The sequence below is a fragment of the Microtus ochrogaster genome, unplaced genomic scaffold, assembly GCF_000317375.1.
Source record: "Microtus ochrogaster isolate Prairie Vole_2 unplaced genomic scaffold, MicOch1.0 UNK82, whole genome shotgun sequence".
NCBI lineage: Eukaryota > Metazoa > Chordata > Mammalia > Rodentia > Cricetidae > Microtus > Microtus ochrogaster.
In genome coordinates this window covers 1,359,932-1,377,872 of record NW_004949180.1, presented here as the reverse complement: position 1 = coordinate 1,377,872, position 17,941 = coordinate 1,359,932, and the positions used below count along the sequence as shown (strand labels likewise).

At 45.6% G+C, this 17,941-nt stretch overlaps 1 protein-coding gene across 4 annotated transcripts in view; it reads left to right on the top strand.

Moving 5' to 3' along the window:
- Nucleotides 1-17,941, top strand: part of Sash1 (SAM and SH3 domain containing 1) — a 175,069-nt gene that overhangs the window by 136,404 nt on the left and 20,724 nt on the right. The window contains exons 1-5 of one of the 4 annotated variants that reach the window (XM_026777783.1): nt 177-649; nt 5,675-5,807; nt 9,410-10,242; nt 14,651-14,725; nt 16,147-16,290. In XM_026777783.1, coding sequence (XP_026633584.1) covers nt 638-649; nt 5,675-5,807; nt 9,410-10,242; nt 14,651-14,725; nt 16,147-16,290 — 1,197 coding nt within the window. In that variant the 5' untranslated portion in view covers nt 177-637. Of the gene's footprint in view, nt 1-176; nt 650-5,674; nt 5,808-9,409; nt 10,243-14,650; nt 14,726-16,146; nt 16,291-17,941 lie in introns of those variants that run through there. The other 3 variants (XM_013354989.2, XM_026777782.1, XM_005370645.2) reach the window with 3 other exon arrangements.

Genomic DNA, 17,941 nt, shown 5'->3' with positions numbered 1-17,941 from the left:
AACCACAATCATAAACCTTACAATAGTAGTTTCAAAAATAGCCCTGGAAAGGTGACTACTTTGAATTGAGACCACTCCCTTCAAGGAACGTTTGGAGCCTCATCTGCAAAAGCAGTCTGTTTTAGAGTTCAGTCACTCAGAAGGATTCGTCCTCTGTCCTGGATTCGCTCAGATTCTCGCGTTCTTTCTTTCTTTCTCTGGAATTCCATAGACAGTAATTAAGGAACTGGAGGCCAGCAGGAGGTCAGGGAGCCTTCCTCAGTGAAAACAGGGATTGTTGGCCGTGCACAACACTCCCTTTTTTCCTTGTGGTGAATAGGAGATTTGCTTAGAGCTGATGACTTATGCCTTTCTTACAAGTTATCCAGTTAGCAAGCAACTGGGGAATCGGGCAGCAGGCAGAGAGAGGCTAATTGAATCCAGTCAGTGTCCTGGTGCTCTTCTTCGGATGTTGGGCTGTGACTGGGAGAGCCTGCCCGATCATGTAACTGCAGAGAACATGTTCGCAGGAGTGCCTGGTCCGACTTGGAGATTGCAGGACTGACTGACGAAGGATCAAGAGTGAGATTGGCTCCGAGTAGGGAGGGGGAAGGGGTACCTACCGCACCTTTGCAAACCTGCCCCTTACGCCTGCTAAATGCCGAAGCCGGTAAGTTGACGAATGCTTTGTGTGTGTGTGTGTGTGTGTGTGTGTGTGTGTGTGTGTGTGTAAGGAAAACTTTTCTGTTACGACTTTCTGCCTGCTCCCGCCTAGGATGCAGCTTCCTTGGCTCCCTAAGTTTCTCTAGATCTGTCCATCTCCCCTAGCTGCTTCCCTGCCTTCCTGCCCAGCGGGATCACCAAGTTACCATACATAACTCTTGGAGAATACTAAATATTATTTTGAGAATATGAAAGAATGAGCAAGCCCGGGCTGGATCCACTCTGCTGCCAGTTGGGCTGACTCTGTGTGAAGGGCTTAAATCCAAACGGTGTTCGGCATCTCTTTCAATAAGCCTACGATTAATTGGCCTCCTTCTTATGCCTTTTAGAATTATTGCAGTGACAGCTTGACTCTAGGAAGTTGAAGTGTATACGACTTCTTATGGGCTGGGCGCAAACAAAACTCTTGTGTGACTTCCTCAGGCAAATGTATTCGCAGTTGAAAAATGCTTCTCAGAACTGCTTCTATATTGAATGATGTCGTGTAGCTCTGGGGGAGATACAGAGTCTTAGCCTGGTTTTTCTGGTTGTTGATTGTGACAGTGTGTCTCGGATTTGGAGGGCTGTTAACTGTGACAGCGTGTCTCAGATTTGGAGCCGGGAGGCAAGTCGTAACCCTGTGCTTGTGATGGTCGCATATGCTTCTGCCTAAGGGTCTGGTTGCTCATTGCAAGCATGGATTGACGTTTATTCCGCACATCCGTTGCTACCGTGCCACTAAATTTTTTGGAAACCATGCATTCTGCACATCACAGATGTAAGAACTGTTCGCTATAAGGTGCGGTGAAGTATCCGCTTCAGGCGGCCGGCAAATGACAGGCTTAGGATGAGTGGTGAGGGAATGTTTGGAGAGGGCGCCAGCACACGGGTCTTCTTAGTTACAGATGTGGTTAATTTTGCTCCCCTTTCCCAATCATCTTGCGTGCAGTTGTGTTATCAAAAGTTCTCCACGCTGGCTCCCTGGCTTTTCCCATTAGAGCATCACAGATGTGTCAAAAGATGCACTTGTTCCAAGAGAAGCTGGATAGAAAGGAGGCTCCACCCTCTTGTCCATGCCAAATGGCCCCATAGACTCCTCACTCAGTGCCTGGCTGGCGAAGGGTGTGCTATCTCTTTAAAGCAGCTATACTTTTGTGCCTTGGCTTGGTCAATTTGTTATGGTTTAAAACTGTGGAGCCAGCTGTCTGCAATCTGATGTAATGTTGCTATGGAAACCAGAAATGAAACACTTAAGCATTCACCACAGGATTACTACATATAGCATTAGCCAAAGTAATTAAAAGTTGAGCCATATGGGCTTTCTGGTGGAAAAAAAATCTACAGCGGAAAGCTTAGGAATGGAATGTTTCTGTTTACAATACTGCAAAGGCTCTTTGCGCATCTTTTGGTGGAGTCGTGGTTTGTCCCCCTCCGCATGGTTTGGGATGGGGTGGATAAAGCTGATGGACGTCACCCTCTTGTCTGTCAGGTGATCAAGCTGAAGGTTACTTTATTGAACTTTAATAAACTAACTCAGAGGTGCAGGGGTACAGCGATGCGAAAATGAGTATGTGTGAACATATGCTTTTAGGTTTTTGTTTATATACAAATCATTTATATGCAAAGTAGAAATTCTTTCTCTTCTACAAACCTCCTTTAGGTAGGAAGGTTTTGGGTTTTTGTTTTTGTTTTTCTTTTTTTGCCCCAAATACTTACAGTATTTATTTTCTGCCTATCAAGACTGTCTAAAAAAATACTTGAGTTTTAAAATTCTAGGTACATAATTTTAGTGGTTCTTAATTTTAAATCCTCTTTATAATAGTCAATTTTCAAAATAAAAGGCACATTGTCTATACATATATAATATACATATATATTAAAAATATGATATGTGGCTTTCAACATTTAGAAAGAAACAAGTGGTTATTTGAAAAAGAAATATACAGGGAAGAATTTATTACTCAGTTTAGAAGAAATGCAGTCACTTGTGTCTTTATATTAAAACAGCTAGAGAGACTAATATGTTATAAGTTTCTTCCCTGGAACTCAAGAGGAATCCACAAGTTGACCCTTCTCATCAACAAAAATTGTCTTAAAGACTCCCCAGGCTGACTACAGAGGAATCTTTTAATTAAAAAGATAAGATGCACAAGTATACATTTCTTCAGTGGCTCTCCGTGTCAACCTGCCTAGGGTCCAAAGCATGGCAGGCAGAGGAAGTCCGTGGTTGCCGTGGCTTGCAATTTGTCAATGGCCGACACCTCCAGAACCTCCACTGACTTAGAAAAGTAGAAATGCCACCAGTTTAATGTTCTCTAGAGCGCATTTTCCTCAGAGAGTAGGTGCGACATGTGAGAGAGATTGAGGAAGTACCTGCACTGTTCTTCTCCACAGGGAACGTAGGCCCAGGGAAGGAAGGTCTGGGAGGAAATGCTGGCTCTCGGTCTCGTGTCCTGATGTGACTATTTTTATTCCTCCCTGGAAAGTTCACGCAAATGTACTTTTTCTATGCACGGTTTGCATCTCTGTAGAAGAATTTTGTGTTATTGATTTCTATATGCCATTCCTTGCCATGCACTCTTAGAGTAGCCCTCCCCAAGACAAACCTCCAGCAGCCACTGCCAACAAACTAGCTAGCTACGGGGCGCATTTGCATCGCCCAGTCTAGCTTCCCATCTCTTTCATACAAACAGTTGATGCTTATTTCAACCTTGACCTGACTCTGGAGTTTATAATGTCAAGGCTGGACACCTAGCCTGGTTTCGTCTGTTTGTTGCTGCTGTTTGATTATCCAGAGGCCTTGTGTAATATAAGGTTAACTTTTCTGCTTGGATTGCTGGCACTTGAACTGAATGGGAGGATGCAATATTTTGAAACATTTGCACCAATCCAGTGCACTGTGGGTTACTGAGGTGCTCGTGACCCAGAATGAGGGTAACCAAGTTCTCATGCCTCTGGTTGGCCACTCTGACCATTTCACTTCATGACACGTCAACAATTCAACAAAGTAGGAATGAAATTTAAACCAGATGATATTATTTTGTATTTGGAGCTAAACTTACTATTTTAACTCTTTTTTTTTTAACCTACACTTTTCAACTAAGTGCATTAACCCTAATTCTTTAACATAATTGCCCCCTTTCCTTACTGAGATGGGAGAGAAGGGTTCCATTTTCCTTCTAGTCTGCCAAGTAGATAGTGGACAACTTTTTTTTACAAAAAAAGATTTGTTTATTTTTATTTTATATGCATTGATGTTTTGCTTGCATGTATGTCTGTAGGAGGGGACCAGATCCCCTGGAAGTGGAGTTATAGACAGTTGTGAACTCCATGTGGGTGCTGGGAATTGAGCCCCTGTCCTCTGGGAGAGGAGCCAGTGATGCTCTCAACCGCTGAGCCGGCTCTCCAACCCGACAGTAGGCGACTTTAATTGTGACCCTGCAGGCATTATTTTCCTGGGAATTTTACAGAAGGAGGACATAGATTCAAACACGCTTCACAGACAGGACCACTGAGGAGTACTGCAGTCTGATGATTTGCTGAAGTCTGTACTAATCAATCAACAGGGAGTCTACTAAAGTAAAGTACAGAGGCGCCAGTGCTGTGGTCTCCAAGGCAAGGAGGTGGCAGAACATGGATCAAGTTTATCCAGGAGAGGGTACCATTGTACTGAGAGAAATATCCGTGCACTCCCAGCATGCACCGTTTCTAAGCAATCCATATGTGGTCTCCACCCTCTTCTTTTGTGCCCTTCTCTACCAACACTGATTGACCTATTTTATGGCCTATGAAGTTGCGATTCGGGAGAGCTTTCCTTGGGGAAAGTCCCCTCATTGGTCTTGAATTGGAGATGTGGTTTGTTTTGTGTTGTTGGGGGTGGGGCGGGGTGTGTAGCGTCACCTGTCTCTCTGAGAATTGCACCGAGGACATGCAGGGATGCTATTGTCAATTCGGGCAGGACTAGCTGGACCCACTCATTGGTTGCACCGAGCATGGCGAGGCTGGGGTTCTTCCAAGAGGCCCTAGCCCCCAGCCGGGTAGTGCAGCGTGCCTTATGGCGCTCCGGTGGGAAACTTCACATTTCCAGCAGATACAGTGGAGGAAGCTGCATACTGAATGTTGGAATGGACTTGGAAATGAAGCCCTCGTTCCGTTCACAAGGAAAGGATTGTTTTTAGCCTGGACCACTGCTATGGAGAGAGAATTTTTTTCCCCTCTGTAATGTTTGATACTTGAGGGAAAACAGCTGGGCCGGAGCACACTTGAGTCGCTGCAGAATGGAATGGGCTGCTGGGGAATATGGACTGTACTGTATGGCCATAAAGGTCAGCTTTTTCCCTTGTCTCTTTGGAGGAATGTGGGGCTGTCCTCAGCCTTGCCTCATGAGTCCTCAGAAGGAGCTGGGGGAGGTGGCAGGGATGACTGTGACGTGGCAGGCAGTTCTAACAAAAAGGAAAGAAAGTTTCTCTCCCCTCCCCTCTTTTCTTTCTTTTTTTTTTCCTTCATTGCTTCCCCTTTTCTGCCTCCTGGTTTTGATTTGGGGTGGGGGTGGGGTGCTGGAAAAAGTCAACAAAATTTTGGTTTGGAGAAGTGGTTGATGACCACGTTCAGCAGCAAGTCCCAATGGGCCAGACAGAGGAGAGCCTGGCCCAAACCACAGCAGTGTAACTGGAATTACAGGGCCAGCTCGAGGAGAAAGTCCTGCTGGACTTGGCTTGAAAGACACAGGGAGCGGGATGGACAGATACCCCCATGGTGGTCAATGCCATGAATATGTACTTTATCCCTAGGATTGAGTCTGCAGAATTAGGCCATTTGAGGGTATGCTGGGTTTTGTAAACCTGTTGGGCAGATTTGTTGATGTTCCAAGTTTGGCGGTGGAGCTGCAGATCCCTGGTTTTGACTGAGAGGCCAGCTGAGCTAGTCATGCCAGCCGGGAGGCCACAGCTCCGGAGCAATTAACTGATTAACCGTTCCTCTGTTTCTTGGCCAGTCAAGAGAACAATCGGATGATGAGTCGGAGGAGTCGGTGAAGTTTAAGAGGTTACACAAGCTGGTAAACTCTACCCGAAGAGTCAGGAAGAAACTGATCAGGGTGGAAGAAATGAAAAAGCCCAGCACTGAAGGTAAGAAAACCAAACCAAACAGAAAACAAAAACCAGGGGCGGGGGCAGGAAACCCCACCCTAGTTCTTTCAGAAGAAACCACTTGGGGTTGGATGTTCAGTAGAAACAGAATATGAATTCAAGTAGGAAACAAACCGAGCTCTGGCTGGGGCTGAGAGCTGTCTCCGTGCCAGTAGGGCCATGCTCAGCCTTGTGGAATGAAGGATCCTGGTGTCAAGTATTTCGGGCACTTAGTAATTCCAGAGTGACAGAGATGGGAAATGGCTAGGGTCTGACGATAAAACCTGAAGGTGTGACCCAGCCTTAATTATGAGCTTCTGTTGCCATATATAACCCTGTATGTTCTCAGCATACGCCTTTCTTCCATAGGGGACTGGCATTTGTAATGCAATGGGTCTCATGCAAATCGGATACACCCTGCATCTCTCTTGCAAAGCCACCTGACAATCGAGGCTCTTAATATCCCTTCAAAGCCTTGGAGCTGCTTTGTTCTTCCAGGAAACAATCTCAAATCTTTTTTCAAAGGGACTTTGAGGACCTTCAGTTCGAAGGGGATCTTTAACAGCTGACTGGGGAGATGAAACAATAATGTCAACAGAGACATTGACTGGGGATCAGCAGAATGACTAGTAACCTTTGAGTTACAGTTACGATTGTTCAAATTAGGACCTTGTTCATTTTCGCTTTTAGTAGGATGCATAAACAATACAAAAATCTACCCCCAAAAAAAGATCAAATAAAAGCTTAATATTCCCAAATATAGCTGCATACAGCAAAGGGTCTATAATCCCAGCAATTTTGAGCCCGAGAGAGGAGCACTATAGGCTACATGGTGGCACCCACCTGTAAGGTTTTCTTATTTATAAAATGACTTTCCAGGTACATCCTGACATAGCATCTTTGGAGAGTATTCAACACAGACCAACCATGTTTGTACCTGTTGTCTGCCCACTTCTATGTGTTGTCCATAGACGTAGATGCGTTAGCCCTCTCCACAGTGCAGAAGCAAGTCTAAGCCAGTACGGAACCATCAGCTTCCGCTTGGTGGCTTTTAGCAAACAAGGAAGCCTCAAGTGTCTCTTTGTGTTAGCACTTACAGTAACAGACCAATAGCTAAAGACCAGAACTTGTGCAAATCTGTGTCCCTGCATTACGTGGGGTCTTCTGATCTCAGCTGCATTAAGATAAGGCCACCGTGAAGCAGGTTGCACATTGCACAGGGGCAGAACTCACCTGGGCCTCCACTTCTGCAATAGCAAAGCGGCTCCCTTTGATCCGCAGAGGACAGGAGAAGACTGTATTCAGGGAGCCCAGGTCAGGGCTGGGTTTGGGGGGCTGCCTCTCAGACACAGACAGGAAACCTTGCTCTGCACGGGCCTTCTCACAAAGGCTGACACAGCCTCTTCGGAGGCATTTCCATAGTCTGCTCAAAGCGCCTTAGCAGACGCTGCCTTCCCAGGCTAAGGCTGCACATGTCACAGACATGTGTGTCCCAGATAGTGCCAGACCCAGCTGTGACAGAGATGCGTAAACTGCTGATGGCTGTTCTGAAAATACTCCAGAAGATATGTGAACCGCTGATGAGTGGCAGGTCTTTAGAGCACTGGGTAAAGCCCACCAGGACCCCACGGAGCCCTTCAGGACTGTGTTACTTAGAAGTTTCAGGGATCTGTACCACCTGGAGGGCATAACATGGCTGTGTTCATTCACAGTGGGGCTACCTCTGCCACCAGGCAGGCTTCCAGTCTTAGCCCAGGAAGCAGGGCACAATCTTTAGAAGTAACAATATTTACTTGGGAAGACGTAAATACTATTGGTCTCTAAAGTTATTAGGGCATCTGAAGGAGGGAGCAGGAAGCAGCCCTCATATTGAGCACTGCCTGTGGTCTGGCTGAATCCTGTCTGATCCTGGACCAGGCATCACACCCTCCCTGTAGATCCCCAAACAGCTCTTCAGTGACTCCGGGACTGGGCATCGTTTTGATTTCTCCTTCACTTCTCCTTCCGTCTCTGCTGCTCACTTCCCCACACGGACGTGAAGTCACTCTTAAGTGGGATTTCATAGCCGAATTCTTCTGTAATGAATATCCATCAAATTAGGAAAGGTAGCCATTCTTAGACTCTCCTGGAAAAGGGTGTCATTTTTACCACCCTCCCTCTCTCTCCCTGACACTTAACCACTCATTGGCACCTTTGTCCCAGCTGGATTGTATAGCCTTTTCCCTTCTGTTCCAGGGAACTTCGTATTTTTTTTTCCTCTTTCGGCTGTTCAGCTGGTGAAAAGCTGCAAGGCTCCAATGTTTCCTTCTAATTGAGGGATGCAGCCAGTTGGGATCGCTACACCCACAGTTTGACCTACTTCCTCCGTCACATCTGTTCATATAACACATGCAGAAAAGAACTTGGCTCTCCTGCCAGCACATCCAGGCCTTTCCACTGGGCTGCTCCAGAGGGCTTGGCTCGCTACCTGGCCCCAGAGAGAGCTTCAAGGCCTGGAAGCCTGGGCCTGAGTAGAACACTTAGTGAGCTGCTTGCGTGTCAAAGCCCTTAAATGCCCTTGCTGTTTCCTCCAGGGCTGGGTGGCTGGGACTCTCTGGCTGGAATCGCTCAGTTCCTCTGGCTTTATGTGTTTGGCTAGTCCACTGGAGAGTATTTGTCAATCACATTTGCATGTATAACCCTTTCTGGTGTTTTCCCCACCCAAACTCTCTTGGAGATTTAATCACTTAAACGGCATATGTACCAATAAAAAAAATCATGGTCCGCCACATGACATTCACCACACTCCAACTATAAAAGCCACTAGCTCTGACCTAAAGGAGCTAAAGCCTTTTGGGATGGGGAGGACTGAGCCTAGCTTCTGGAGAATGCGCTTACAAGTCGGATGCCAATGACCTCAAAATGCTAACATATATCACAGTAGTGACGGGCCTTGGTTTTGTAAATGGCATTTTTAGTAGGTCAAGGAAGATGTTGGCCTAAAAACTTGTTCTGAAGGAGAATAAAAGATATCACAAATTTTCCCTACCTAGTTTAATAGTACTGGGGTTTGAATGCGAAGCCTCACACATGCTAAAGCTGAACAAGACCTCTCTGCATTTGAGCTATAGCCCCATCCCTCTTTTGTTTTGGTTTGGTTTTGGGAGTCAGGTTCTCATTAACTTAGGCTGGCCTTGAACTCTGTATTTAGCCAGGGATGACCCTGAACTCCTGACCCTCCTGCCTCCACCTCCCAAGTGCTCAGCTTATAGTCAGGAGTAATAATACCATCAAGCTTTTATTTTTGAGTCTCGTTAATTTGGTGGGGTTGATCTTGAACTTGCCATCCTCTGTTTTCCCTGAAACTGGGATTACTGGCTGTGCCGCCAGACCCAGCACCCCACAAATGTTGAATGTTAAGCTTCCTTACAACCACACAGTGCAGTCTGATGACCTTCTTGTTGCATGTGCCTTGACCTATGGGCCATGTTTGTGAAGAAGATCTTAGTGTAGGCAGGAGGAACACGACCGTTAGCTGTGTGAGCTAACTTGTGTTTTCCAGGGATGGACAAAGGTCTGTGGGACACCCATTCACAGGAGATCCTGTGTTCATGCCCTTCCAGGTGGAGAGGAACATGTGTTTGAGAATCCGCCCGTCCTGGACGAGAGGTCCGCACTCTACTCTGGAGTGCACAAAAAGCCATGTTTCTATGATGGCTCCTCTGAGAAGCCTCCGGAAGATGATTCAGAGTCTCTCACCCCATCTCCATCGTCTAGCAGCCTGGATACTTGGGGAGCTGGCCGGAAGTTGGTCAAAACATTCAGCAAGGGAGAAAGTCGGAGCCTGATTAAGCCCCCTAAGAAGATGGGGACATTCTTCTCCTATCCAGAAGAAGAGAAGGCCCAGAAAGTGTCCCGCTCCCTCACAGAGGGGGAAATGAAGAAAGGTCTTGGGTCCTTGAGTCATGGGGTAAGTACGGACGGTGTTTTCTTCTATGACAACCATCGGCGTAGGCACCACTTTCTGGTGTCCTTGGAGGAGGTGCAGAGTGTCCGTAAGCAAATCCGCTTGAAGAAAACGGATACTAATTACTCCTGTTCCAGAACTTTTCTCTGCCAGCGTCCCTCCAGAAAAGGAGTCAATGGCACCAACTGTGACCTGCTGCCCCGGCAGAAGCCCAAGGGGGGCGGCAGCTGCGGCTTCCCTGGCAGGAGGGGCCGAGGGCGCACCTCGGTCAGCGAGTTCAATATCACCTACGTGGTGGAGCGGAGTCTCTACAGCCACCTGAACCTGACCCAGCTCGTGCGTCCTGCTTCAGACAGGACGCTGAGCAAGGCTGAGAAGCAGGACCTGAGGCGGTGCTTGCTGGAGGAGGATGAGGAGGCAAAGAGGAAGTGGGCTGCCACGGTGGACCGCTGTACTAAAAGGGTTCTCTTGAGAATTCACCAGAAGTCCGTGAGTCGCCAGGATAGTCTTGAGGAAGGCCTTGTCATTTCTGTGATGTGCAGTCAAGCATTATGGCCTCTCTTCTTGCAAATGCGCCTTCCTTCATCTCTTCAGGGTCCATTCCACCATCACCTCCGATCTCTAGACCTTCTTTCTTTAGTACTAATGCCTTTCCTCTAATTTCCATCTGCCCTCTGGCTAGCTGAAGCTCTTTGATTTTTTTTTAACTGAAACTAAACCTTGAAGCTAATCTTCGAGGGTTCAGGAGTGGGCTCTGGCTAACTTCTAGGAGTGGCTGTCTTCATGGCCAGCCATCTTGTCATAGGACCTCGAAGCTCATTCGAAGCAGAAAGAGGACACTAAGCCCTGAAAGAGCTGTTTCTTTTTCAGTTACTGAAAACAATAAGAAAGAACTGATGGAAAGTCTGCCATCCCCATTGTCAAGTACATTTCTTTGATTAGGAGGGCCAGCCAGAAAGTTCTTGCATCTAAAAGAGAAAAAAAAAATCAATTAAAGCCCGTTTGTTTTACTGAAACTAATTCAGTATTTTTGCCTTTTTTAAAATGGAGTGATTAGCATGTAGTAATGTCCCCAGCAGCCACGCAGATTCTTATGCATCAGAAAGTAAAGTGCTTTCTTATAAGATGACTTAAAATAAAAGGTTTTCGTTTTTCAGTTTTTATCCTGAAGGGCCGACGAAGCCTAGCTCAACTTCTCCTTTCAGAGGGTGACTTAGTTCGAACTTGAGAGTATAGATATTCTCCCCCTGGGATTCCCACCTAACTTGGAGTTTGCACAATGGCCCGTGTAAAAGGGGACAGAGCGAGGCGAAGCTGGCACCGCTGTGCTCTGGCACCTTGCTTAATCCTCCCGGGGCTGCTGGCCCAGAGCCCCTTTGAAAGGTCTGAAAGAACCTCTGGAGGAGAATAGGCTCCACGGTCACTTTTCCCAGGGTTCCTTCGCGATCATGAATAGGATGCTCTTGTCCAGAACTGTATAACTGTGATTTAAATGCATGCAATCGAGTTCTGCTTTTGTGAAAACGAAGACGGATTGGCCACTGCCATCCTTCAAATGCCCTCCTCTGCTTCTTAGAGAATCTGTGGGTCTTTCCTCGCTTTGGAGTTTTGAAAATAATTCCCATGTGTGTTGACTTCCGTCCTAGATTTTCTTTTCTGTTTTTTCCCCTCTTGTGCGCCTTACAACACTTTTTATGCTATCAGTCTGTTGGGAAAACTTTCCCTCTGTCTTTCTGTATCTTGGCAACAGTGTTTTGGTTCTTCTCTGTTCTGTTTTGTTTTAATATCAGAATTTTCTTGGCTACTCATTCCTTCAGTTTCTGGTGTACTCTGCCCTCCATATCTTTTGTGAAGCACTGGTCTTGGTGTCAGAGTTGAGCTCCGTTCATCTGCCTGCTTGCCCCCAGACATCAGCGCTACTCACTAACGATGGCACTATGAACTGGGATACTTTTAATATGCCAAGAGCTTAAGGCAGACAGTACTGGGCATTTTTAATATCTTCTAAGCAATATATTCAGGGCTAAATTAGAAATCTGTGCATAGCTGCTCTTGTAAGTACAATCATATAATTGGAAAAAATTAACATTCTCATTATTCAGAAAACATAGGATAAAGTCAATGTTTCAACAGTAGAAGGAGATGGGTGGGTTTTTTGGTTTGTTTGTTTGGTTGGTTGGTTGATTTTGGTGTTCTGGTTCTGGGACACGAACCCACAGCCTTCTGCATGCTAAGCTCTATCGCTGGTCTTACACCCTCTGACACTTGCTTCTTTCACCTGAAGTGCTCTTTCCATTCTCTTTGTTGTATTCACTTCCTTCACTTTACCCCAAAGTGCACAGTTTGCTTTAATCGTCAACCTTGCTCTTTTTGTCCTTCAGAGATGCCATACTTGCTTGACAAAGCCTCAGGGAAATGATAACGCTTTGAATTCATTGGAAACAGTCACGTGTCTTGCTTTTAATTTTTATTCATTCAATTTTTTTTTTGTTTGGGAAAACAGACATGCATGACATTTCGGAATCTTGTCCCTTTTTAAATCCAATCCCCCTCCAAACATGTTCTCAGCTGCATGCCCATCCCATTGGCTCACTCACCTCATCCCAAGCATCATCCAAAAGAGGTTTTTATAATTATCTGTACAAGAGATGAATGAACTCAGAATATTTTGCTTATGCTCCATTTATGCAGATCACCAGAGTTCAAAGATTGTTTTTTTTTTCCTTTGGTTGTTTTTATAATCCACCTTCCCTCCTGCAAGAGCTCTGCTTTGAGAACTGGTGACCTTACCAGAAGTGGGAACTTCCTCCATGCAACGCTCAGTGCTTGTTAGCCCTCCGCTGATGAAGAATCTGATTCTGCTGTCTTAACACATCGCTTGGAGAGATGTTTAGCTGGGGAGTCTGAAAATCAGCCCATTCGTTAAGCCCTTTATTTTAGGCATAAATGCCCACAGCAGGCACATGAAAACCCAAATAAGTTTCTAATTTATTACAGTCATCATTTCCACATAAATGCCTTGTGAGTTATTTCCTATGCATCAGAGAAAGCGTGCTGGGTCCAGGGTTGAGGGAGATGTTGTCATTTAAAGCAGGGACGTGCGAAAGTCATAAAGTGATCGGGCATCTGGGCGCCATCCCGTGTCTGCGAAGCCCTGAGTCACAGGAAAGGAACTAGAATAAAGTCCCTGCCTTTGCAGAACTGAGAGAAAGCATTTGGCACCATAAGCTACGAGGGGAAAGTTAATGTTAAAAAATTTGCCTTGAGAGGTGGCCATATTATTGTTTCCCAATTAGGTGAGCTGGCGATTCCTTTTGTATTGAGGAGTCGTTTTATGGACGAGATATAAGGCTGGTTGACTATGAAGAAAGCAGGGTTACCTCCTGATAGTATAAAACTGAGCTAACCTTCACTAGAAAGTGAGCAAGTAGTGATTAGTGAAAGCAAGAGCAAGTGTTGCTGAGAGGTGGATGGCCCCAAATGCCCTTCTCTTCTGTTCCTCTTGGGTGCCACAGCTGCCACCTCCCTGTGTGGCCTGTTCCTGGAAGCTTTGGTTTAACTGTTGAACTTCCAGATTATAAAACCCGGAATGGAGTTTCCTGCCCCTCCTTTGCATGTTTTTAATCTTGACTAAGGCTAACCTGCAGTGGAATAATCAAGAGGACTTCCAGCCTCTTAGCAGAACCAGAATGAAACATCAGAGGATAAACAAGGCCCAGAGCGTCTGCTTTATGAGCCCAGGGTGCTAAGTACTTCAGGTCTATGATCTAGATAGTATCGATTCGGAATCCTAAACTCAGAGTTTTAGGACTTGCTCTGTGTGTCAAGCAGCAAGCAAGAAGCACAAGTTAGATCTATGTGCGGTCTTAAATGCCTACTCATTTTCCTCCTCGACCGTGTCTTCTATCTCAATGCGGTACATTAATATATCTAAAATGTGTCTGATTAAAAGAAGCAGTGTTCATAGTTTGTATTCTGCTTTTGTGCTCATTTCTTCCATTTTGTGGCTACCCGTAGGGTCTCCGAGCAGCAGGTAATATAGAGCATTAGAGCCCAAATCTGCTGTGTTAGTTTTCTCATCAACTGCTTTTAAAACATCACCTCCAACAAAAATGAATATGCTTTGGCAAGAGGAAACAGGCAAGGGCCTCGAGTGATCTATTTACTTATTTATTTTGCTAGAGAAATTGGATATAAGTTCCAGAGACAGAAAATCCTGGAAATAGAAGTAGTTTCACAAAATTTGAAACCAACTAAAAGTACAATAAGTCTCTCATCATAACTGCAGCAGCATCTTTCCTACTGAAAGTGGAGTGTGTGGTTAGTGGCAGACATCCAGTCACCCCTCCACTGGTAAATGTGCTGTCATCCATTGTGATACAAAGGGTAGTAACTAGATAAGTCGAGAGTCAGGTGGGGAAATTATCATCATTTTTGGCCAGGATGGGGAAGGATGTCCCACAGAAAGTAGATAACCCTGTTGGCATGATTGGCTGACTATGAACATACCTTCTCTTCCCTCCATAATGGTTTAAAACTAAATGACAAAAGTCCTTCTCAAAGGCCTGCTGTCCTTGGCAGAGCTTAGGACTCCCAAGATCATGGAGCAGTGAGGGAGCCTCCCTGTACCGAGATTCTGAAGATTGTGTTTATTTCATTCTTAAGAGTCATTGTTTTTGCATGTTAAGGGTCCCGGTGACCCATGAGAACACCCCATCAGGAAGGTCTCGTGTGACATGAAGCATACGTTTTTCCTTCATCGTACCGTGTGTCCTATACCCATCGTGTACATGTATTTGTGGCTCGGAGATGCTTTGCCCAGGGGACATGTGTTGGGTTGTCTGTGGGTGTGACCTGAGCATAACTGCATTATCAGCTCCCCTCTCTTGTTCCACAGAGAACTTGCAGTTTCGGTGGATTTGACCTGACGAACCGCTCTCTGCATGTTGGCAGTAATAACTCTGACCCTATGGTGAGTGGACCGCAGAGAAAAGTTGTCAGTGTGGACCGCAGTGACCTAGATGCCAACAGTTCCCGTTTTGGTGTCTCAGAGAATCAATTCCCACTTTGTGCAGTAGTTCAAAACTATATTGGCAAAGAAACTCTGGAGGCAGAGGCAGATCTCTGGGAGGCCAGCCTGGTCTATAAGAGCTAGTTCCAGGACAGGCTCCAAAGCTACAGAGAAACCCTGTCTCGAACAAACAAAAACCAGACAAAAGCAAAGAAACTCTGTTGCCTCCATCTTGAAGGTGTTCTCCCGTTACACACGGAATGGATGGGGGCCATCTGTGCCTTCATCTGCTCAGAGCGTCATCGCTCCTTAGAGCCTTTGCTCCAGCATTCTTTAAGTAACACACACAGATGAGTTTGGCTCCTTTGGCCTTAGTCATAAGGGGTTTGACCCCATGGAGCCCTGTGATGTGGGTCTCGTTGAGCAGTCTTATTATAGGACCTCCGAGGCCCATCCTAAGTTTAGAGCTTTCTCAGGTGAGGTGTCCTGAAGCAAGCAAAGCAAACCCAGGGCCCTGATTGCCAAGGTTATTGTCTCCTCCAGATGTGCTTGCGAGTCATGGTCAGGGCCCAGGCCACTGTGTTAAAGTTCCCTAAACTTCCAGCCACAAAGGAGTAGGTAAGTTTTACATGGTTTTGCTTGCCACTTAAAGACAAAAAAAAATGCTTTATAGATATTATGATCTTACGTCGCTAAGATACACAGCTGTGAGATAGGAGGCATTACACCCTTTCCTGCAAGATTTAAGCTGTTTTATTTGCGTATCAAATTTTATTGGTTCATAAGCCAATAATTTTATGTTGTCAATCTCTACAAACACAAACGTCTCCCCCACCCATCCCTTCTTGGGAAGGTTTGTCTTTTAATGCAAAAGAGAATGAGAGATGGCCACAGTCTGGCTTGTTCAAGGAAGGAGAGTTTGCCCTTAGGAGTTGGCTACACTGACTGTCGTACATAGTCACACAGTCTGATGCCCACCTTCTGCCCTTGGGTGAGTCAGTCCCTGCTCCCCCACTGCTGGGGTTACGTGAATATTGGTTCCTCTAAATCTTTCTGCACTAATGAAATGCAGTTCCCTCAAGGGCTTTTAAATGATAGGAAGGAAAAAAAAAAACGCAACTGGAAAAGCATGTACTAAGATTAAATAAAATAAAAAGTGCCTGAAGCCCCAGGATAAACAGACAAACAAAATACCTCTCAGTAGGTTTTAATTCCTCATCTCAAAGATAAATAAGAGCCTTGAGTTAACAGGAGAAAAATGTGAAGACCCCGGGGAATGCTAATATTTTCTCTGAGGTCTAGGATGTTAATGGTTTGAGTAGTGGAACGGGTTTCTAGCCTTTCTCTCCAAGGACTAATGGTGTTTACACTCTGTTTTGCAGGGTAAAGAGGGAGATTTTGTGTACAAAGAGGTAATCAAATCGCCGATGGCCTCCCGCATCTCTCTTGGGAAAAAGGTGAAGTCGGTGAAGGATACAATGAGGAAGAGGATGTCGAAGAAATACAGCAGCCCCGTCTCCGAGCAGGTGTGTGGCCATCTTGCTGTGACCCAGGTTCTTGCTAAGCACGGTCCACTTGGGCTATTAAATGGTGCTATAATGTGTGTGTGTTTCTTGGCATTAACCAGCTGCTAGATCAGGTTGTATTTGTGCAGAAAAAGAAGGTGTTTGCTACAGAAACAGCCGTTTAGCAGTTAGGGCTTTCCGGATACCATTCTTAGTTCTGAGACTAGAAAACACAGGCCCTGTGTATTAGTGGCTTTTCTGGTTGCTGCATCTAAATACAAGACCAAAGCAGCCAAAGGACAGAAGAGAGGCTTTATTTCAGCTCCCAGCGTCAAGACACAGTGTTTCATGGCAGGCAGGTAGTGCCTTGAGTTGCTAGTCAAATTGTCCTTCATCAGGCAGTAGACAGAGACGTGAAGGTTGCCACTCAGTCCCTGCTCTCCTGTGCAATCTATGGACGGATAACCACTGTATTCAGGTGAGCTTCCACCTGAACTACTCTAATCTAGAAAACCCATCACAGATGTGCCCCGAGCTTCGTTTCCATGGTGATTCTAAACCCTATTGAGTTGACAATTATGATGAAACTTTCACAGCAGGCCTCCCGTTTCAGGGAACTGAAGACAAGGCCATACAGAAAAGGATTCTGCTGGGCTGTCAGCACAGTAGAATGAACCTAGTGAATACATTTAAGCACAGGGGGCGAGGGGATTCTTTCCTCAAAATCCCTTGTTGTAAAGAGAGTATCTCCTTTAGACGTACCCTTTGGAGCTAGAGAGCTGGCACTGTGGTTAATAGCCATTGCTGCTCTGATGAAGGACTCGGGTATGGTTCTCAGCACCCACATGGTGGCTCACAACACTATAACTCCAGTTCCAAGGAATCCAGTGCCCTGCTCTGGTCTCTGCGGGCACCAGGCACACATGTGGGATGCATACAGACATATACATAATGCAAACACTGTGTACCAAAAATAAAAATAAGTAAATTTTTTCTTTTACGTGTTCTTGGCCAACTGACTTTTCAGATGTAGGCTATATTGTTCTAGAAGTATGTAGTAGTTACGAAGGGGAAATCTTACAGAAATACTTTCTGGCTACTAGATTGCAATAGTCAGGCAGGTTTTTATTTGGGGCGAGAGCAGAAGGCCGTCTCGCTGGTACTGTGTGTCATCGGGATATCACAAAACTGACTTTGCACCCCTGGCTCCATAGAAAAAAGTTTCATCCGATTTTTGCCTTAATTTCAAGTGTGGAAGGAAGAACACCTAGAGGTCTGAACTTTGAGATAGTTTTGACCTTGGATTTCAAAACCTTCTCTTCTTACCCCTTTATGATTACTTGTTTTGCAGCCCATTAAAATACCTGCTTGAAACACATAAAGAATGCTGCTCCAGCCTGCCAGTAAAACTGGTTGGGACCATAGTCACTCCTGCTCAGCTGCTGCCCCCTGGCGGCTAAACATAGCATCTTCACCCTGTCCCTACTTTCAGCAATATTGCAGAAATAGAAACAATCTGGCCATTTGTTTCTAAGAAACAGCTTAGCTAAATTTTTCCCCTTAAAGTTAACTAACTGCCCTCAGATTGTCCTTCTAAATACTATATTAAGAGTAGATTGAGCTGGGCGGTGGTGGCTCACGCCTTTAATCCTAGCACTCGGGAGGCAGAGGC